Genomic DNA, 23,835 nt, shown 5'->3' with positions numbered 1-23,835 from the left:
CTTGTACCTTTGTCTTTTTGTCTGATACTTGCTTCAAATCAAAGTTGTGATTATGAAAAGTCTATGGAAGAAATAAATTGGAAAAATACTTCCAGAACCAAGGCGGCTGAAAAAGAGAGTGGGCACTGTTGTGCTCTATTGCAAATTAATAAAAAGGAATGAGCCATTCAATATGTCCTGTATCAACAACTTTAACATGTTTTAATATGATATATATGAACTCAGGAAAGAAAATGTATTCATTTTTAAACCCTAAACATCTGAACTGTAATGAATTTGACCATGACTGTATTTTCATCCAATGTTTTTAACACTTGTAGCAGTTTTATAGTAGTTCAGATGTTCACTGAGGTCCTGCCCTTTTCTGCCTCTCTAAACCCCTGTTACTTGATGAGAGAAAATAGTAACTTTTGGCATGAAGCTAAATCTGTCTTCAGAATAATGATGGCAGCTTTGTTTGTCTAACTGCTATCAACACTTTTATTTTAGACCTCTAGTTTCACATGCTATCAGTTGACAGAGTGAAAAAAATCCTGTGAATAAGAAGCTGATATGAAGTGAGAGGTGGGGTGACAGTGGAGGTGTATCAAGTTATATCTGTGAGTGAATCTTAATCCTTAAAAACACTTACCCTCAGCCTTTTACAGCCATGAACAATTAAACTGCCTCAGGACTCCCCCGTAGCGCAATAATGTAAATACGTAGCTCTTTTAAAGAAATTTCAATAGGTTTTTCAATAGGTATTTTTCTGAATAAAATTGGTAATTTTGGTCATTTGATAAAAAATAAAAAAATAAAAAAAGTCACTAAAAAATTAGGAACATTATTATTTGTATTATTTTTTTAATCATTTTCGATTAGATTATTTGTGTTGGTGGGTGGCAATAAACAATGACAGTACTTGTCATGTTTTGTTAAAGGAATAGTTCACCCAAAAATGTAATTCTTCCCTCATGCCATCCCAGACTTTTCTGCTGTACACAAACAAAGATTTTTATAAGAATATTTCAGCTCTGTAGGTCAATACAATGCAAGTGAATGGTGACCTGAAATTTGAAAGCCCAAATATCGGTTTTGGGGGAGAACAAACCAAATTATAACTCCTTTTTCACTGTACACCTTGCCATTGCAGTCTCTAGGTTTGATCATGATTTCAAGCTCGATAACACTTCCTAGTGCTTGACGCATGCACAGAGCGCTAGATGGTGCTTTAGGAAGTGTAATCACAATCACAATGCTGTTAAGATTTATAGTGAAAAAGGAATTACATTTTGGTCTGTTCTCACCTAAAATCAATTGGATTGCTTCAGAATACATTGATTAACCCACTGGAGTCTTATGGATTACTTTTATAATGCCTTTATATCCTTTTTGGACCTTCAGAGTTCTGGCCACCATTCATTTGCATTGTATGGACCTAAAGAGCTGAAATATTCTTCTAAAAGTTTTGTTTGTGTTCTGCAGAAGAAAGAATGTCACACACATCTTGGATGGCATGAGGGTGAGTAAATGAGAGAATTTTCATTTTTGGGTGAACTATCCCTTAATTTTGATCTAAATGGAAAGCACTCAAACAGATCACTCTTGCACGATTACCTCCTAAGGCGAGCGCAACTTCTGTTTACAAGCATTCATTTAGCTCCACTTGATAATAAGCACTCTGAGTAACTTTTAATCAAACTTTTGTTGTTCTTATTAATAAATCCTTTCAAAACTTATATAAACTTACAGTATTTGTAAATAAAATATATCCTGTACATATAAGACCCTTCAACTTTTTTGTCAGACTTCCTTCGATAGAGTTTCAAGCCCCTCCACACCCTCCCTTATTGACACCCTGATAATACCTGTAGTACTGCAATAGCCAGTCTGCAGAGCATGCTGAATTACATACTGTACATTCAGAAGTAGTCATAACATGTCTCACCTGAAGTGCAGGTTCTTAAAGGTGAAGTGGGTTTCTACAATCCCGGTGGTCTTCACTCGAGTTCGCAGAATATCCTGCTCTGTGGGCTGGTAGTCTGCAGCACCGATCCGATCTAAACTGTCTAAGTAACTGGAGAGAGAATGACAGAGAGAGAGAAGGAGAGAGAGTCAGTTCTGAATGAATGGACACCTGGCAGACACTCTGCTATGTGATCAAGGCTGAAATCTGTCACATGAATATGACCTGCCCCTCATGGATTTTTCTCATAATTTCTCAATCATGAAGATCAAGCAGTTTGGGTTTTCCTTGATGCATAAAATCATCATAAAGCAATCATTTAAAGAGACTCTCCATCCATCTTTTGTTGACACATCTATCTCATCTATGTGAGCTCTTTGGTTAGCTTTGATGAAAAAATCTTGCTTTTAAACCAACATTTAAACCATGTTCTGTTGAGATTGATTTAGCTGGTTTCATGTTTAGGACCCCAATGATGTTCCTATAACAATAATAACAGTAATTTCTAAATTAACCTCTTATTTTCCATTCAAATTCTTTTACTAGGTTCCTTTGACCTAATCAAAAGAAAGCAGGCCGATATTATTGAAGCTTTAATCCTTTGTTGTTTCACAAAGTACTGTAGAAATACACTTTTCTGTTCTCATAAAATTAGGAAACCTGATACTTGAGTGTAAAACAAAGTTGTTTTGATGTTAAAATACTTTCTTCTATCCCAGCTTAATATGTACTGTAAACAAGCCTTTTGTAGGTTGATTCCCGTCAGTGAAAACAGCATCGCACCATGGCCTTATAAAAACTGTCTGTCTGTTTTAACATACCAACCAGACTGACATAAAAACACTGGCGTGAGTCAGTCAGATGAGAGGATATAAAATATAAGTAAAAACAGAACATAAAACATGTTCATATGCCACTCTCAGCTGACACACTCACACAAACACACACACTATTCTCTTTAAAATGCAACAGTGATGCAAGGAGACAGGGAGGACCAATGCGTGATGCAGATTTTCTAAGGCTGTGGATGCCATTTATCTTCCAGATGAAAGAAACAGTGAAATATTTGTGCTTCCAAATTGGATTTCAGTTGAATTGAATGTTGAGTACCGAGATACAATGAAACAATCCATCAAAGCCCTGTGCTGGTAATATTGATAGACAGTAGACACTAATGGCTGATTACATCAAAATGCAATTTCAAAACTGTTTTAACACAATTAGAGTGAAATTACTGCAAGTTTCCTGGCGGTAACATATTTAAACAACTTTATTTCTGATCAGCTCGGTTTTCAATTTTGTGCCTTGGGTAAATGTCAATCACGCATGCTCAGATGCAAATGCTGCTCGCACTCGCACTCTCAGTCTTTTTTTTTTTTTTTTGCCTCTCTCTAACTCGTTCCTTTCCTGTTCATCTGCTGTGTTGTGATGTCACTGCTCCTCTGTCAGTTGGAGTTGAAAGTTTCTTACACTACTGCAAAATACTGCTGTAAAATGCCAACATTGCACTGTCACTACTATCTTCAGTGCTTAGATACACATACTACCTTCTGACCTAAACACCTTCGCCTCTGTCCTATAATTTCCCAATCTTTTAACCAGAGTTGGGCAAAATTCTGAATATATGAACTGGCTCCCTTTCAATTTATAAGTTAGAATTTAAATTGAACTTGCCATGCCCCACAGGATGTTGAACTGGAATGAAAGGGGGAGGAATTTACTAAATTGCAATTTCAATGAAAGGAATTTCATTAGTCCAACACAAGTTTTGCGACAATACATAAAGAATTACATCATTATATCTGGCTAATTCTGCCTATTTTGCCCTGATATGCAATAGACATGTGTCAAATTCTATACAAGTTCAATATTGTCAAAACATTGAATGCATGGGACTCAAGAAGTGTTTTTCTAAATTGCAAACTACATTTAACATGAAACAGCACATAAAACACTGTTTATGATGCAACCCATCCAAAGTAAGATGCTCCAAAAGTGTCCTTCTGATGCATGCATATAGTCATGTCCTTAGAAAAGCCCTTATAATAAGACTACCTCAGATTAACAAATTAAATTGCAAAATAGATTGCTGTGGACTGTAGGCCAATGATAGGCTTCATCAATGATATGGAAAAAATACATTGCATTCTAAAGCAACTACTTGTATTGCCTGACCAATGCTTTACTTTGCCACAATAATGTAATAAATATTTTAATTATCTGAATAATTATATTTATTATAAATGCTATATATAGTTATATTTAATAATTTATAATTATTTAATCATTATGCCTTGAATCATTAAAAAAAAAAAAATGTAATTTTTTTTTGGCAGGCCTTTCTTGGCAAACATTGTTTATTGCTATTAAATTTATTAATTAATTGCACATGATGTAATTAATTCTATTGAAAAAAATATCGATTGACAGCCCTTATTTTAATATACTGTATATTGTATTGAAACTTTTTTCTTTCTCTCTCTCTCTCTCTCTCTCTGTGTGCATGTGCGGGTGTGGCAGAGTTGGTTGTTGTGAGTGAGAGCGTCCTTGAGTCTCTGTGTGAGTTTCTACTTTCTTATGTCTTTCTGTTTCCTTATTTCAGTTTAAGAGAAGTTGCTGATTTCTGAGTGAAGTTGTCAGACCATTTAGGCTGACTTTTAGTCAGCGTATAGGGGGAAATGGAGACAAAGTGGGCAACTTTTCGAGGATGACTGTTAGGCATGGCTGTATATGCATGCCTGTTGCCTCTGTAGAATATTGTTTACTAGCTGTGAGCTCTGCGACCGGCGGAGCAAATATCAGGTCTGCATCTTGCATGAATAAGGCCATAGTGTTTTTTCTGAGTGAAATCCAAATAGTGGACACTTTGATTGAGTGTGGTTTAACAATCAAAGGCACGTTTGTGCCTGTTCTGCCTTTGTCAGTTCCAACGAAGAAAGTTGTTCTTTCAATTGTACCACCGTTTGTAAAAAATAAAAAACTAGAGGAAATATTTCAGAGGTATTGTAAGCTAATGAGCCGATCAAGATGATTCCACTCGGATGTAAGAATCTTGAGCTCAAGCATGTGATGTCCTTCAGATGCCAAGCATTCATGATTTTGAATTCTCAAAATGATGCTCTGAACCTGTCTGTTAACCTGAGTATTGAAGGTAAGGATTATACTATTTTCATCAGTACAGAGACGATGAGATGTTTTGTGCGTGGAGAGTTCGGGCATGTTCGGCAGACCTGCCCCTATAGAGATGGAATGAACATTATTAATACAGCTACCGCTGTTGATGTGGAGTGTAGTAACGAGGCGAGTGGCATTGAGTTAAATAAGGCCGTTGCACCATCACAGATGCTGGCAATTATTGAGGACACCACACCGAGTATCTCGCATGAGGAGAGTGCGGTGTCAGACAACTCAAAAGAGGTCTCCGTAGAGGCAGATCAGGTGACTGCTGGGCAGAGTGAAAGGGACATTGTTCCACAATTAGAGCCGGGCCCCTGTGAAGTGCAGTTAGAGAATGTGCGTGACTCGCTAAGTGAGGAACGGTGGGCGGAGCCTACTGTAACCACAACAAACATTGAGGGAATGGGTAGTCAAAGTTTGGAAGATTTTGCGTCTTGTATAGTGGCATGAGAAAAGCTTCTTTTGATGACCTTGATAAACCTAAACGCTTTCGTCTTAAGAAGATTCTTTGTAATGTGAGAAGTTCCTTGCATTTATGTGGTAAGAAATTAATATGGCTTGGTTATGTCAAACTATTTCTGTATTTTTTTCCTATTGAGTATTTCTTTTCTTTTCATCACCATGGCACCTTTGAGTTTTGACTCTTTAAATATTAATGGGTGCCGTGATTCTGTAAAAAGGCAGGGCTCCAGACTAATAAAATGACTTAGAAGCCATTGGCTCCTTAACTGAGACAATGAGCCAAATGGCTGTTTTTAGTCACCAAATCATACAGTATAATTGCTCGACTTAGATTGTTGTTCAGAAACAAGATAGAAAGCAGAAGAAAAGGAAGACAGCTGATAACCCATTAATCAGAGGTTTAATAAACAGTATATACTGTATAGTTGAGAAGACACGTAAGTTTGCATTCACCTTTTGTCTCATCAGTTCACACCCCTTTCATAATTTATGCAAATATAAGAGATAAAACTTTAATTTTTATCTAGTACTGCCCTTCAGAATCAACATAAGCAAATATTTACTGTAAATAAAGCAGAGTATGCAGAAAGTAGTGTGTTGCCTTCTTAAGCATCAATAAATGTTTGCACCTTGTGTAATAATCGTGTATGAGTCCTTCAATTAAAGTGTCAAAAGCTGGATCTCATATATATATATATATATATATATATATATATATATATATATATATATATATATATATATATATATATATATATACAGTACTGTGAAAAAGTCTTAGGCACATAAGATGCTTCACAAAAACATTTGTCTTAAGATTTTAGACTCCCAAAAATTTATTTTGCAAATAGAATAGAATAGAATAACAGGGAGCCCTACAACAGATGGCATAGTCCCCATAGAGCCCCCCACTGAATATTGAGTCAGTCTGGGATTACAAGAGGAGACAGAAGCAACTGAGACAGCCGAAATAGATAGAAGAACTGTGGCAAATTCTCCAAGAAGCTTGGAACATCCTATCTGCCAACAACCAAGAAAAACTGTATCCAGGTGTACCTAGGAGAATTAGTGCTGTTTTGAAGGCAAAGGTGGTCACACCAAATATTGATTTAGCTTTTTTTATGTTTACTGGACTTTGTATGATGTTAATTGATAAATGAAAACTATTTATGGCATTATTTTTGAAGACATCCTCACTATGCAACATTTTTCCCAAGTGCCTAAAACTTTTGCACAGTACTGTATATATACTGCATATTCATTTGGTCACTACTCTCTCATGCTGGGTTTGTTGTTTTGCGTGCATGCATCGAGCTCATCACAACAGAACAGGTGAAAAGCGGCTCAAGACACACTGGTGGTGCGTGCTCTAAAGATGTATTCAATAACTCGCGAGATGATATCTGACAAAACCGCATATGAACGCACACAACCCGACTGATTTTAAATTATTGTTGCAATCAATTATTTTTGGTCACATTTGCAACCATTTTAGTCGCAGTCTGGAGCCCTGAAAGGTCTTCTCTTTTTGACTATATTATTATAAAGCAAGGTAGTGTAGTTTTTTTTTCTTTTTTTTACAAGCAACCCACATAGACTTGAATAATCAGACATAATGGCAGAGTGAATGGAATGGACAGGCTATTTTAAGTCATGGTTCCAGTAACAGTGCAGGAGTTGCTACCCTTTTTGGATCAGAGTTTAAGGAACAGCATGTGAGTGTTTCTGATCTACTTCCGGGTAGAATGCAAAGAGTTGATGTTACTTTTCATGGTCTTTATTTTTCTCTCTTCAATGTAAATGCTCCTAATATTGGGACGGAACACACTGCTTTCTTTGGAAAACTTAATACAGAATTCATTAATGTTAAACATGATAGGATTACTGTCTTGACTGGAGACTTTAATTGTACATTAGATCACACATTTGATAGGAATCACGATGAACCTTACAGTCAGTCGGCAGATGCTCTTAGAAAATTGATAACCTATCATGACCTTGTAGATGTTTGGAGGAAACATTTTCTGATATAAAGCAATTTACTTGGAAAAGTAAAATGTGGTTTCTGCATCAAGGCTTGACAAAATGTATGTACAGAGAAGTGTCAGTGAAAAATAAATTAATAGCTGTATCACTCCTACTACTTTGTCATATCACCACTATATGTCTGTCAATGTCTTTACAACACAGAGCACATTTAAACATCCTTACTGGTACTTTAATAATAGGCTTCTGCAGGATCTCAACTTTGTGCATGCTTTCACACTTATCTGGGAGGCATGGAGAGTCAATGGTGGGACATTGGCAAAGTTCAAGTAAAACTTTTTTGCCAGAAGTACAGGTGCATCTCAATAAATTAGAATGTCGTGGAAAAGTTCATTTATTTCAGTAATTCAACTCAAATTGTTTCACAATCTCGTGTATTAAATAAATTCAGTGCACACAGACTGAAGTAGTTTAAGTCTTTGGTTCTATTAATTGTGATGATTTTGGCTCACATTTAACAAAAACCCACCAATTCACTATCTCAAAAAATTAGAATACATCATAAGACCAATAAAAAAAACATTTTTAGTGAATTGTTGGCCTTCTGGAAAGTATGTTCATTTACTATATATGTACTCAATACTTGGTAGGGGCTCCTTTTGCTTTAATTACTGCCTCAATTCGGCGTGGCATGGAGGTGATCAGTTTGTGGCACTGCTGAGGTGGTATGGAAGCCCAGGTTTCTTTGACAGTGGCCTTCAGCTCATCTGCATTTTTTGGTCTCTTGTTTCTCATTTTCCTCTTGACAACACCCCATAGATTCTCTATGGGGTTCAGGTCTGGTGAGTTTGCTGGCCAGTCAAGCACACCAACACCATGGTCATTTAACCAACTTTTGGTGCTTTTGGCAGTGTGGGCAGGTGCCAAATCCTGCTGGAAAATGAAATCAGCATCTTTAAAAAGCTGGTCAGCAGAAGGAAGCATGAAGTGCTCCAAAATTTCTTGGTTAACGGGTGCAGTGACTTTGGTTTTCAAAAAACACAATGGACCAACACCAGCAGATGACATTGCACCCCAAATCATCACAGACTGTGGAAACTTAACACTGGACTTCAAGCAACTTGGGCTATGAGCTTCTCCACCCTTCCTCCAGACTCTAGGACCTTGGTTTCCAAATGAAATACAAAACTTGCTCTCATCTGAAAAGAGGACTTTGGAACACTGGGCAACAGTCCAGTTCTTCTTCTCCTTAGCCCAGGTAAGACGCCTCTGACGTTGTCTGTGGTTCAGGAGTGGCTTAACAAGAGGAATACGACAACTGTAGCCAAATTCCTTGACATGTCTGTGTGTGGTGGCTCTTGATGCCTTGACCCCAGCCTCAGTCCATTCCTTGTGAAGTTCACCCAAATTCTTGAATCGATTTTGCTTGACAATCATAAGGCTGCGGTTCTCTCGGTTGGTTGTGCATCTTTTTCTTCCACACTTTTTCCTTCCACTCAACTTTCTGTTAACATGCTTGGATACAGCACTCTGTGAACAGCCAGCTTCTTTGGCAATGAATGTTTGTGGCTTACCCTCCTTGTGAAGGGTGTCAATGATTGTCTTCTGGACAACTGTCAGATCAGCAGTCTTCCCCATGATTGTGTAGCCTAGTGAACCAAACTGAGAGACCATTTTGAAGGCTCAGGAAACCTTTGCAGGTGTTTTGAGTTGATTAGCTGATTGGCATGTTACCATATTCTAATTTTTTGAGATAGTGAATTGGTGGGTTTTTGTTAAATGTGAGCCAAAATCATCACAATTAAAAGAACCAAAGACTTAAACTACTTCAGTCTGTGTGCACTGAATTTATTTAATACACGAGTTTCACAATTTGAGTTGAATTACTGAAATAAATGAACTTTTCCACGACATTCTAATTTATTGAGATGCACCTGTATTCTGCTTATAACAGTAACAATCTTGAAAACAAGATGAGACAACTTGAACAAGACATTCTGCAGCTGAACATTGAAGAGCATGATGAAAGTGCTGTTGAAGTTCTTGAAACAAGAAAAATTCTTCTCTGGAACCTTTTAGAAGAAAAAGCCAAAGAGACTCTGATTTGTGCAAGGTTTATGTCTTTTAACTGCATGGATTCCCCAACATCCTTCTTTTTTAATTTGGAAAAGAAAACTGCTGACAGGAAAATTCTAAGTCGCCTGAAGCTTCCAGAAGGGGGCGAAGCAACGGATGAACATGGAAGTATTTCCTATGCACTGTGTGCTAAACCATGCGCTGAAAAGATGGCAGATACTCTTCTTCAAGATTTACTTTGTCTCACAGAAAGAAAGAAATCTAGACTTGATCAACCGCTGCATATTAATTAACTGACTGCAGCTACCAAAGAACTGTCCTTAGGCAAAGCTCCTGGCCTGGATGGTTTAACTGCAGAATTCTACAAGCAGTTTTGGCCAGTGAATGGAGAAGACTTGCTATCAGTTTTCTTGTAATGCTTAGACAGAGACACATTACCAGTGAGCCTACGAAGAGCAGTGATTACCCTGTTACCTAAGAAGGGTGATCTTAGGGATATAAGAATCTGGCGACTTATGTCTTTGCTTGGAGTTGATTATAAAATACTGTCCAAAGCATTAACCAGAGTTAATTTTGGCATATCTACAATAATTAATGCAGATCAGTCATATTGTATTCCCAAATGCAACATTTTTGATCATCTGTTTTTAGTTTGAGATCTGATTTCATTTGAGTAAATAAGCTTGATGTATGGTTTGTATCCTTGGACCAAGAAAAAGCTTTTGATCGTGTTGATCATGGATTTCTTTTTTTTTTTTTTTTTATGTTTTGAGGCTTTTGGTTTTGGTTTTTGGTTTTACAGTTGGCAGGGCAATATGGCATGGATGTGGTCTTTCAGGCATTTTATATGATATTGCCACTGAACTATTGCCAACAATCCTGAGACATCAGCTGTGAGGGTCCATCTACTGCAGACATGGTGACAGTTAAACTCAGTGCTTACGCTGATGATGCCACAGTAGTAATTAGATCAAATGAAGATGTGTGTAAGCTGACAGCGTCTCTTGAGGTCTATCAAAAGACCTCTTCAGATCGAATCAACTTGCAAAAAAGTTAATCTCTGCTATTGGATCAGTAGGAGGAAGGAGGCCCTAAAAGGTACTGGGGAGTTTTCTTGGAACGGAACAGTATATGCAGAAAAACTGGGAAGGCCTCTTTGATAAAGTGGCTGGTTGCTTGCAGAAGTGGAGGTGGATTCTTCCTTAAATGTCTTATAGAGGGAGGGTTCTTGTTGTTAACAATCTAGCAGCTATACTGTGGCATCGTTTGACTGATATTGACCCCTCAAAATCTTTACTACAAGGTTTACAGAAGGTTTTTGTGGATTTTTTCTGGGACAATTTTCACTGGATCCCTCCTGGGATTTTGTATCTGCCAGTGAATGAAGGAGGACAAGGACTGATTGATCTGACAGCAAAGGTCAGAGCCATGAGGCTAAAGGCCGCTCAGAGACTACTTTTTTCTACAGAATTTACACCATGGGTGTCATTTGGTTTGGCTCTGCTTAGAACTTTTTGTGGAGTTAACCTTGACATGCAGTTACTTTTGATGTCATCTTTTGATGCAAATTTTATATCTGATGTTAATTTGTATGCTTCAGTTTTAAACTCTTAGCCTGTATTTAAGTTGTTCAGGTCTGAAAATGATCATTATTGCCTGAATGAACCATTCTTTTTTAGGAAATATTTGCATGTCCAACAGTGTAGTTAGATCATGTATGAAGAAAGGTTTCACCAAAGTGTGGCATTTGGTTGATTTTGTTTAAAAAAAGTGGAGGTCATTGGAGGATATTGCTCAACAGGTTGGGTTAAGGTCTGTGAGGGTGGTAGAACAGTTGATATCTGGCCTGAAAGCCATTCTTCCTCCTCCCCCTATTCAGTTTTTGACTTTGCACTGGCAGGTGGGACTATACAGTTGGCTTTTCCTAAGTTAAGTGTGTCGCCTGAGGTTTGCCCTGAAAATGATCAGGATGGAAACTGATTACTTTTGAGAGATTAAAAGAGCTGAATTTTCAAACAGCATGGAAAATGACATATATCAAGCCTGTGTAAAAACTGTTTATTTCAGTGACCTTCATGATAGATTTGACACTAAGAGAAAAAGACTCACAGTTGCAGATGATATTTTTATAAAAGTCCCCTCCCAAAACATTCAGGAGATTTACAATGGAGAATATTACACTGTATGCTGGCTACTAATGTTTTTGTTTCCAGATTTAACTTGAATGTTCTGCCTTTTTGTCATTTTTGTAACATTCATTAAATGTTTTTTCATGCTTTTATTGAATGTCCAAGGTTGGTGCCACTTTTTACATTGCTGAACATGATTCTCGCAGGGCTGGGTTTTGACTTTAGCAGAATACTTTTTATCTATGGTTGTAAATATTCTAAAGTAAACAGAGAATGATGTACTGTAGCAAAATTTTATACTTGGGCAAGACAAATTAGCCATTTGGAAGACTTGCAGACTTACTGTTGAAGGGCAAATTATAAATGTTCTTAATCTCTTTATGGCACTTGTTGAATCAAGAATAAGAGTAGAATATACTTTCTTTAAAACTACAGGAAACATATTTGAATTTGAGTCAAAATGGTGGGTAAATGATGGTTTGTTGGCACTTTGTGAAGATAGGTCTTTATCATTCAATTGGTGAAAATCTCTGTATGTTTTCTAAATTATAGTGTTTTAGAGTTTAATTATGATTAATTAAAGTGCTTTAAACCTAAACTTCTCTCTGTCTCTCAATATTATCTAATGAATAATTGAATGTTAAACTTATATAGAGCTTTTCCAACACTACACACAAAGCGCTTTACATAGTGAACAGGGGACTCTCCTCAACCACCACCAGTGTGCATCATCCACCTGGATGATGCAACGGCAGCCATAGTGTGCCAGTGCGCTCAACACATACCAGCTATCAGTGGAGGAGAGAGAGTAGAGCCATTCATTGATGGGGGTTATTAGGAGGCCATGATTGATAAGGGCTAATGGGAGAATTTCTACTGAAATTAAAATGTAATTCACAATTGGAATTCACATCATTCTCAATTTAATTCTAAATGGCGCATAACCCTGCTTATGCAATTGGTCCTGTTCAACCCACTCCACGTCAGCTGGCATGGGAGCCGGGTGCGCTAACCAGGAGGCTAAAGGCTACAGCCTCTTGCGTCATTCGATAGTGCGCCTCTTGAGGCCAGGGGAGTGAAGTTTTCACACACCGCACAGCTATCACGTACCAGCTGGCTCCCGTTACATTTACAAAAATGAAAAGTATCTAAAGACTACCCGAACATGTCTCTGTGCCAATATTAATCACAATATGTGATTAATTGATAAATTACATTTAAATGTATGATAATAATGTGAAACGTCCTATGCCAAACATCCACAGTTGTTGTGACATAGAACCAGATTGAGCACTTGCATATCTCAAGCCTATATGTAAGTAACATAACAAGCTATTGAAAGAAACCATCATGATCTCCACTGGTCTTTCTCCATACTTCTCTTTCTGTGGTGCATCTCTAGGAGGCGCTCTTGCTGTGACTTGCTAAGTTGCATTCATTTTTAATTGTGGCGCTTCTAAATTGTAAGATTGCTTAAGGGCACTTCACTTACAGGCTTTCAAGTCTACCTGACACAGTAGATACTTAAGAGTAAACCGCTCTCATAGGACATGGTCTCAAATGGGACATCACTTGAACAACACTATCCATAATTAGGGTGACTGTCCACTGACACATGCCGTCTGTTTTTTTAGTCACCTTTGTTGTTTCTTCTCTTTGTTAGTGCTTGCTACCCCCCCCCCCCCCCTCTCTCTCTCTCTCTCTCTCTCTCTCTATCTCTCTCTCTCTCTCTCAGGGGCATCCTCCTTTTTGACCTGTATATGTTTGCTAAGCATGCAATCCTCTCAGCATATTCTGTCTATTAAAAAATAGCGGATTTAGACCAGCTATGTTTACTGAGGATTACCATAAGCTTTTTTAGACAGTAACTGTCAGCACTGGCCTGATAAAACCACATTAAGCACAAGTAAGTAATCTGTCATTTTATTTGACTAAAGGCAAATTTCACTGGAATCATGCTTTCAAACGTCAGGGAATTCAAATGCACAAGGGAATATACAGCACACAAAAGGAATCATGTTCAAGTCTGTACTTAGCTATACTGCCCTGCAAAGGCTACACGCTGTAAATACACATTTTAGCAAAATTGAGTTGTCGCCGAGTCTCTCAGAGCTTTGCATATTTTGGATGTTTGCCTCACCTGACACACCCAGTTCAGGTCTTGGAATTGCTACTAATGAGTTTGGAGTCTCTACTTATTTTTCTCAATTTAAGTGTTGGCGTAGTATGTTTTGCCTTAGTAGGGCAATATCAACTTTAGTATCTCTTAGAATCCTTTTAGCAAAATTATTTTTACGTGGCTCATTGCATCGCGGCAGTTCCTGATTTCCTCACACAAATCACCAGTAAAACGGCAGATTATCAGTTCATTAACACTTATTTTTCGCTTTGTTTCTCACAGTACTATCTTATGACATCTAAACACTTTTACTACAGTGTTGCGCATGACTTGTAAGGCGATGCATTTTAACGTTTGCGTTACATAACCCACTACATTTAAATTAAATTGCATCCTGGGCCATTTTTATTTATTGGTCTATTGTAAACATGCACTTGATGGACATCTATGTGCGCCGCAGAGCGGTACAAGCACAACTTTTAAAAATGCGTCTCATTCTGCTGCTGCCACTGACTAGGAGAAACGCATGCCGTTCTGTGTGTAAACAAACACGGAAGTTGTGAAATGTCGCTCCTGTGAAGACCAATGACTATGCTTTGGCCTGTTGAAGCACCCAACATCACCATGGACTGAATTACGTTTAGGTATTCAGAACATTTCAGCGTGGATTAGATGTTTTTTTCAGCTCATATCAGAGTGGATTGCTTGAGAACCAGTCACAATATGATTCAAGCTTTGCAAAGGAACTGTTATTGAAAGATGGGGCAGTTGAACACTACCAGACCTATAAGTGAATAGTTTCATTCAAGAACGTTTCAAATGTCATGACTGTTTGACAGTTGCTGTGCTTAAGTGAACAGTTTGATAAATTCAGATGAAATGTGTTGGGTATATGTTATGTGTTAACCCTGAAATGTAGTTTTATAAATGATAATGTGAAGCTTATTCATTCTTTTCCGAATGCGTTTCAAATATGGCTGTATTTGAGGGGCTGCACAATGTTAGCAAATCATAACAGTGGGCGTTAACACTGAGGTTTAAAGGAGACGCTGAGCCCAAAACCAAGCATTTCAGACAGAGGGTGGGAAATTATCATATATTATTAAATCATGACTGTTTTGGTGCCAAAAAACTGTATTATAACCTCATGGAATATAATACAATTATTAAAAAAAGAGTTTGTCATGACCATTTTAAAACCTCATCTGGGAGAAAATTTCACTCGGTTTTAGCACCACTGAGTGAACATTTCAGCTCTGAACCACCTAATATTATTTTACAAAAATGTAGCCACAGTCACATAATTTTCATGAGATCAGAGTGGGCAATATTGTTTGGATACAACATTTTCCCCAAAAGTAAGCTAAATCTGCCAAAATCTTTCTTTGGGGACATTCTGGGATGCACTCAATTGGAAAATCGATTCTTAAATAAAGCAAATACTGTTTTTTAAAACTCAAGTTTGGGTTAGGGTTACTATACAGTAATTATTATTACAGTAGCTTTATATAAAAGCAACAGAAGTCTATGGTATGTCCCCTTTTAGATAGTCAAGTAAATGTCTATGTGTGCTCCTGTGCACTCAATGCCCTGATGGTGTTCTGGGCTGCAGCTGTATGTATTATTGTAAATCTTTTATAAATATGACGACACTCTGTGTGGATTTTACTCTGTCGTTTTAGGCCTAATGGATGTGCGGGCAGGGTGGGAAGGGTGCTTGTGCTTTAGGGTTTCTTTACTTCTCTCTCTCATTTTTGTATGGGAAACTCGTATCTCTCTACCACTCAGGCTGCTTGCCAGCTCTCCCCTCCCCCCTGCTCTCTCACTTTTTCTCATACAACATCTCTCCTTTCTCCTGGTCTCCCTCCACCCTCCCTCTGTTTCCTGCTGCTGCCTGGCAACACCTCCCAGTGGCCTGCCTGCTGTCTGCTGCTCCCCATCAGAGAGAAACTGAAAGATGTGCAGGAGAAGAACTATTAGGAGGTTAGGGCATCTTTAATATAGTGACAAAAATGTCTGAAACATCTGGTTGCTGCAGGAATACCACAATGGGCCAATCCTCTAATTCCTGAGGAAGTCTGAGATGGGGTTATGGTCCTATAGAAAGAAATGAGGGAGATGTGACCTCTAGTCTTGTGATAGCCTTAAAAGTACTTAAAGGAACCCACCCAAAAAATGAAAAACTATTGTTGTTATTGTTGTTGTTATTGTTATTTGTTGTTAACCGAAAACAAAAGATGTTAGGCAAAATGTCTTTTTCTCCATAAAACGAAAGTGGATGGATTTATTTAAAGTGGATTTATGCTGCAAAGCTCCAAAAAGAAAAAAAAAACAAAAACATGAAAGTAGTCCAAACAACAACTTCTGAAGCTATATGATAGATTTGTGTGAGGAAAATTGCATGGTTCTTTCCATGTGTTGAAGCATTTCCACGGTGAAATGTCCACTGTGTGCTAAAAGTGAGTTAAATGTTCTCCCAAACAGATGAGGTTTTTAAGGTTAATGCTCTTTTAAATAAAAATAAAAAACTTACATCCCTACCCTAAAACTTAAACCTAACCCTAACCTATAGTGTCATAAAAAGCAAATGTGAGATGAAAAATGCAACTGCTGAAGAAACCACATCATTTTGTGGTGGTTAAGACACTTTTCAATCACGTGTCGACTCATGTGCTCAACAGGACCATTACCTCACATTCGCAAGGGCAACGCTCCACCAGTTGAACTACCGTGCTATTAGATCTCATTCGAACAATCAAGTAAATGTTGTTGATTATGTATTGCAAACATTAAAATGTATCACCTTACAAATTGTACATGATAGTAAAAGTGTTAAGATGTTATAAGATAGCATTGTGTAAGGAACAGGGTGAAAACTACGTGTTTTTTAACTGATAATCTGCTGTTTAACTTGTGATTGTGTGAAAGAAAGAAAAATAATGTTGTAGTGCCTCTAATGTTTATTTCACCAGGAAACTGCCATGAAACATACAATGAGGCACATGTAAATAATTTTGCAAAAATATAGGTATAGTCATTTCACTCTATGAGACCAGGTTGGTTAGTCCCCCCCCCCCCCCCCCCCCCCCAAGAGCTATAGCTCACAAATGTAATTTGCGGTCGAGAATACTCATGATCAGTCATGTGAACCTATGCACCAATGACGTCAAACCAGGAGTGATGCTTATAAAGGTGCCATTTTTGAACTGAACACAACCACAAATCATCTCCCTTTATGTTTGATAGAAGAATAAAAATATACATTAATAAATATTGATCTGTTTCTCACCCACACCTATGATATCACTTCTGAAGACAGGGATTTAAACACTGGAGTATTATGGATTACATTTATGCTGCCTTTACGTCTTTTTTGGACCCTCTGAGTTCTGGTCACCATTCACTTGCATTGTGAGGACCTAGAGAGCTGAAATATTCTCCTAAAAATCTTTGACTGTGTTCAGAAGAAGAAAGTTATACACATCTGGGATGGCATGAGGGTGAGTAAATGATGAGATATTTTTTTTTATTTTTGGGTGAATTAACCCTATTAGAAAGTTTTTTGACAATGACAAATTACCTAGTTACCAGGATACAAGTCATTTTGATCGTGACAGTAATTCAGTGAAGATGTAGTGTATCACAACCACCAAAATATGAGAAGTTATCTAACGTGAAACTGCTACATCTGTCTGGAAAGCCACTGAAGGTTATTCTCGAAGAATATTACATAGAATATCAATCACAGTATGTCGGCCTACTGTCCCAGACTTCAATAACAATGTAGAGGTTTCATATATGCGCTCTGGAAAGAAGTTGATATTCGAAAACTACAAGAGCTACCAGGCTGTAATGTTAAAGCAGAAGAAAACAATACTGGCAAGTACTAACTGCAGGCGACTGCGACTTAATGCATCAGAATTGAAATGCGTCTCATATAACAAGAAGTGGAATGAGCTTAAATTTAAGCTTCTCAAACTCTATTATGGGGGAAAAATTACAGAAGAAATTAAATTAGTGGACATACAATTGAAAAGAAGTAGGGAGAAAAATATAAGAGAGCAGGAACAAAACCTAGAGGAACATGGTTACATTCCTGTTATGCGGTACCTTTTAAACTCTGTAACTTTTAAAAAAAAGTAAATATGCTCATGTTATAGTTTAAATAAGCATTTTTATAAAAGGGAATAGCAGACTTTCCAAAATATGCTGTGATCAAGCTCAGGTACTTTACACTTCATTAATTATGACTTGATTATTCACACAATGGAAAGAAAATTAACAGGATGACTAAGAGGATGGAAACTGAAAGTTAAAGTTAGCTAATGCTCAGTGAGAAACTGAGAGTTAGCTTACAGGAGGGTGTCAACATAAGTTATTTTTGAACAATGTTGATATGGTCATACTGATTTTTGTAATTTTATCAAACAGGATGTAATGTTTAATGTGGGCTAGATGCAGCGCAACAACTATAACAACTCGGGTGTCTTGAGATACGTTTTTAAATGTTGATGTTCTTTTGACAAGATGTCTTAAAACGCGACACTCCTGTGCGAGATGCTGCAAAAACAGCAAGATGCGGTGCAATAGTCAAAGATGTCACATTGACAATAATGTCACACAAAAAAAGAGTTTGGTTGCATTTAATGGTGTTTTAATAAAAATAAAAAGTTTAAAATGTGTTTCAAAAAATAAACAAATGTGTTATCGGAAAGTGTTTGTACATTCATAGTGTCTTTTGACAATTATATTCTAATTGAAGAATCAGAGCTTTTCAAACACAGCAAGGTCACTGACAATGAACAAGCTACTAAAGCTGAGTGTGACAATATTAAACAAGTCTGGGAAACTGCAAAAGAAAAATTAGTCAACTGTAAAATTCACATGGGTATTTTCCCCAGTTCCAAACAAAAATCATTCACAAATGTGTTATTATATTATTTCATTTTTAATTTCAGCTTTACATACAACTGCACCTCTTATTGTTAGGTATCTTACAATTCTAATTATGAAACACTGTTGGAAAACTGTTTTTGTTTGCCTAAAAGATACTGGGAGTTATTCATGTGATGTACTGGACTTACTATTGGGCAGAACACTTGCAAATCTTGCTAATGTTTATTTGCATGTTAATGTCTCTCCCCGACCTTTCCATCAAAGTCCTTTTTTGTCACCCTCAAGCGTTTCCCCTATCCACATTTCCTTTTTAGCAACATCATCTGCACTGTCGATCTACGAGCAAGTAATTTGTCTTATCTAACACTACTTTCCACAAGGACAGGCTTCCCAGACTATTACGGTAAACCACAATGTCAGATCCCAAAATAATGCTGACTAAACCCTTTCCATGTTATTACATTCACGCATACACGTATAGCACATACACGCACACAAACTCAAGACATTACATCAGCGGATACTGTAATTGCATCTGTGAATTTATCTCTCCCTCTGGAGTGTGTTATTATGTCTTGGCCCATGTAATTCACTAAAAGCAACTTGCTAAAACAAGCAATGGAAAGAACGATAATAAATATTATACTTCTGATGCTGCTGAAATGTGGCCAAGCTCAATTTGCAGTCCATAAAACCTATACCCATGGAAACTTCTTTTAATGAACTGTATTGCAATGTAATAGTAAAATGATAAAAAAGACATGTGGACATATTTAGGTAGAATGCTCTCTTAATGAAGCGTAAAAGCACTAATGACACTTCCCAGCAGTGCTGTACTCACTATTGGGCGGAGTCATTGAGCTGGTACTCGCGGGCACGGCTGAAGCACTCCTGGATGCCTGAGTCAGACCACAGGCGGATCATGGCGGACAGCAGCTCTGGGGAGTAGGGCTCAGTATCCTCCATACGGCTCACAACATCACAAACCATCTTCGCATCAGCCTGTTAAAAGAACACATAAACAGGCGTACATCCATTAATGTGATGAAGAGATTTATGAACTAATTTGCTGAAAAACAGTGCAGACGGATGAAAAACCTGTGTGAACGACCCCTAACATGTGTCTTATAGAGAGTATTAGAAGTGCAGTGTTATCAGTTGTGTTCAGATTTGCATCAATGCCAAATTCTGCAACCAAAATCACAGATCTCAATATTAAATTAAACATTTTGCATAAAATTCTTCAAAGACCAAATTGTCTGAGATATGCTATCTACATGAAGCATCGTTTACATTGACAAAGCGACCATCATAAATGTGACTGCAACGCTGCCGCTCAACATTGTTGAGTTTAGGTTAACTTTATGCAAATGAGCAGTTACACAATTCGGTAACTACCAATGGGAATGCAGACAGTGATCAACCACCTGATACAGTTGGATGCTACAGTCGAGTAGAAACTCCTACTTGCAACCAACAGATTAAATTGCTGCTGTCAGTGTTAACCAGGGACTAAAAACTAAATGCTTTTCATTTCGCTTCATTCTAAGCAGAAACAGTATTTTTCCGTTCCAGTTCCAGCGTTCCACTGCCTCCTTTCCAATCCAGTTTCTGGTTACGTTCTGCTAAAAATTTAGTGCATTTCCGGTTTTTGTTCCTTGGAACGTTTTCAGTCCCTGGTGTTAACAGTGATTTACTGTACTTCAGCAACTGTCTCATTTGTGTCTATACTAATTTCTTTTAATTTAATACTTCAATGAAACATAACTGAGAACTCAATTAATCCTCCTGAGCTATGAAAAAGTAAATTTTGGGCAACAAAATTAATGTGTCAGGCTACATGGTGGTGAAGTGACTGCATTGAGTAAAGGATAATAGAAAGAAAGATGCAATTTCAAATTGTTTATTGCTATAAGTAAACTCTTTTTTTGCATTCACTGAATTTTTTTATAAAGCCATCTTTATAAGTTAGCTCTGGCTAAAAATAGAAAACATCTTTGTTCGGTTATATTTGCATAACAACTTTGGGTTCTACAAACTTACACAAGGGCAGAATGAGAGAGCACAGCGGAAGGAAGGAGATAACGGAATCAGTGGCTCTAGCACTATCAGTGACACAATACATGTGATTATTCTGCTTTAGTTGGTCCTCATTTGCATAAAGGGTTTGGTGTTCTATTTTAAAGTGAGGAACTTTGAGGAGACACACAGGAGGTAAATGTGTTTTCTTTTTATTATTATTATTGTAATTAATTTGTAATTGGATTACTAAAATTATGGAATTAATGCATTTAGCTGAACCAGAACCAGTTACTCTTATATTTGTGGATAGTTTAGAAACATAAACAGCAAAACTAAAACCAAATGTCCTTCTATCTTAAATTATGTTTATTTGACCTATTAGACTGAGCCAACAATGTAAAGAAGTGTAACTCAATTACAGTGGCTAAAGCCATGACTGCCCAAACTGTGTGCATGAGTGGGGTGCTGAACCTTTGTTGCTATTCTCCATGGAACCCATGTCCTTCCTGTGATGGTTAGCCCTTATTCTACAGTGAAATCTGATGCAGAGATTCACATCTGCACACACACATACACATGCAAGATATGCATGCTTAGCTGACTGTCTAAGGGTGCTTTCACACTTGGTTTGATTGCTTGGTTCGTTTCCTACCCCCCTCCCCCTGCCCCCGCTGGTCTCTGTTCACATCATATTTTTTTAGACTTATATCTCTGCAGAACAAAAATGGGCTTTTCCCAATCAGTGGGCGTTTTCAAACCATTGAGATTCCCTACTTTCATTGGTTAGTTTGGAAACGCCCACTGATTTCTACACTGAGATTCCCTACATTCACTGGATAGTTTAGAAAGGCCCATCCCGGTTTGAAAACACCCACAGATTTGAAAACACCAATTACTGTTCTGCAAAGACCTATACTTGGGTCCGAACCGCGATTACATCATCAACGTGAGTACAAGCTGCAGCTGTTTACCACTGTAGGAAACAACTCAATAAGACATCAGCTTCGCTCTGTTATTAAAGTATTCATCTCTTTGGATTTACCACCAAGACAATTATGTGTGTGTGTGCCATAGATGCACTGAATGTGCAATGATGTGAAGAATATTAGCGTTTGTCTGCCGTGAGCCCGCGGATGCGTTACAAGAGATGTGAAGAATGTGAGCTGCTCTCTGAAGGTGATTTATTTGGACACAAGCTGGTAGGAGAAATTCATTAAAGCATAATAAGTGAGATCGGAAGCCTGCAAAGACGCAAATTATATGTCATCAATAGCGGTTCACTTCCGCGATTTGGCACGATTGCGTTTATACTAGCAGCAAACTGCACTGGGGTTCACATGAACCGTACCCCAGACCACCTTTTCAAGTTGGTGTGGTTTGCGGGTGCGCACCCAAGTTCGGAAAACAGCGTTCACACCACCCAAATGAACCGAACTTCATTTTACGTCATTTTAACTTGGGTGCGCACCAAAAGTGCTAGTGTGAAAGCACCCTAAGAAACAGAGACTGTTCACTGAATATAGTTCACCATCTTTATTTGGTCCTCTCTCTCAAAACACTGCAAAAATGTTAGAGGGCAGTCCAGGAGAGCACAGGAGGGGAACAAGAGGAGCTGAAGGCCATGTGTGATCAGGAGTGGCCCCTGGAGGGCAAGATAGAACAGGCGGCCAAGGCAGGGCAGACAGAGGGTCTGGAGGCCGACGTGAACCAGGAGACCAGGGCAGAGCATGTGGAGGGCCCGGAAACCAGTGTGGACCAGGAGACCAGGGCAGAGGGCCCGGAGACCGGCGTGGACTGGGTGACCAGGGCGGAGCAGGTGCAAAAATCAGAGACTGACATGGACCACAAGGCCATGGTGGAGCTGGTGGAGGACCCGGATAACAGGGTGGGCCAGGCGAGACAGGGCATGGAGCAGGGCCTGTCAAGACAGGGCATGGAGCATGGCCTGGCGAGACAGGCATGGAGCATGTGTTCTGTGTACTATGGCTGACATGCCGGCCATGATGGGAGATCTGGTGGAAGATCATGAGAACAGAGTGGGCCACCATGAGATGCCTGTAGGGTCCAGACAACAAGGATCTCAGGCAGGGTAAAGTTAAAAGGGTATTCTGGCAGGGTCAAGGGAACAGGGGACTCAGCGGTCAGGGAGACAGGAAACTCTAAGACTAGGGTGACACAGGACTCAAAGGGTCTAGAGGTCTGGGCAGCAGGAAACTCAGAGGCCAGGATAACAGGGCACTCATAAAACTCATAGGAAAGGACACTCATAGGTTATGGCAACAGGACATTCAGAAGGCTCAGAGGCCAGGGCAGCTAGGGACTCAGAGGGCTCAGAGGCCAGGGCAGCTGGGGACTCAGAGGGATCAGAGGCCAGGGCAGCTGGGGACACAGAGGGCTCAGAGGCCAGGGCAGCTGGGGACTCAGAGGGCTCAGAGGCCAGGGAAGCTGGGGATTCAGAGGGCTCTGAAGCCAGGGAAACTGGGGACTCAGAGGGCTCAGAGGCCAGGGAAGCTGGGGATTCAGAGGGCTCCGACGCCAGGGAAACTGGGGACTCAGAGGGCTCAGAGGCCAGGGAAGCTGGGAGACAGCGGGAGCCTCAAGGGACGAAGCTAGCAGAGCAGCCGAAGACTCAGCTGGCAGAGAAGCAGGAGGCTTAAGGGGCAGAGCTGGTGGAGCAGTGGGAGGCTTAAGGGGCAGAGCTGGCAGAGCAGCGGGAGGTTCAGGAGGTGGAGCAGCCGGAGGCTCAAGGGGCAGAGCAGCGGGAGGTTCGGCCTCCACAGCCGAGTGCGCTGGCAGTGGCAGGGGAATGGCCTCCATGTCCAAGAGCACTGGCAGTGGCAGGGGTACAGCCTCCATGGCCGAAAGCACTGGCAGTGGCAGGGGGACGGCCTCCATAGCCAAGAGCACTGGCAGATGGTAAGCAATTAAGGTCACAGTTATAAAAACTTAGGACACTAAAGAGACCTTTATACTGACTCTGAAAAACACCAAAAGAAAGATGCCCAGGGTCCCTGCTCATCTGC

The 23,835-nt window shown here is 39.0% G+C and overlaps 2 protein-coding genes across 5 annotated transcripts in view; one reads left to right on the top strand and one right to left on the bottom strand.

Annotated features, from left to right (window-relative positions):
- The window catches only part of LOC127417145 (guanine nucleotide-binding protein G(o) subunit alpha-like), a 130,496-nt gene that overhangs the window by 17,054 nt on the left and 89,607 nt on the right, over positions 1–23,835 (bottom strand). For all 4 annotated transcript variants that reach the window (XR_007893231.1, XM_051656873.1, XM_051656872.1 and 1 more), the window contains exons 4-5: positions 19,632–19,792; positions 1,928–2,056 (exon numbers count right to left, since the gene is read on the bottom strand). Coding sequence is in view for 3 of the 4 variants with exons in the window: in XM_051656873.1 (XP_051512833.1) it covers positions 1,928–2,056; positions 19,632–19,792 (290 nt within the window). In the remaining variant the exon portion in view is untranslated. The remainder of the gene's footprint in view (positions 1–1,927; positions 2,057–19,631; positions 19,793–23,835) is intronic.
- The window catches only part of LOC127417146 (leukotriene B4 receptor 1-like), a 186,118-nt gene continuing 171,037 nt past the window's right edge, over positions 8,755–23,835 (top strand). The window contains exon 1 of the mRNA XM_051656874.1: positions 8,755–8,828. The gene's annotated coding sequence lies outside the window, so the exon portion shown is untranslated. The remainder of the gene's footprint in view (positions 8,829–23,835) is intronic.

This window comes from Myxocyprinus asiaticus, chromosome 26 (genome assembly GCF_019703515.2).
Source record: "Myxocyprinus asiaticus isolate MX2 ecotype Aquarium Trade chromosome 26, UBuf_Myxa_2, whole genome shotgun sequence".
Lineage (NCBI taxonomy): Eukaryota > Metazoa > Chordata > Actinopteri > Cypriniformes > Catostomidae > Myxocyprinus > Myxocyprinus asiaticus.
Note: the sequence above shows the minus strand (reverse complement) of the source record. Positions and strands in the feature narration are given on the sequence as shown.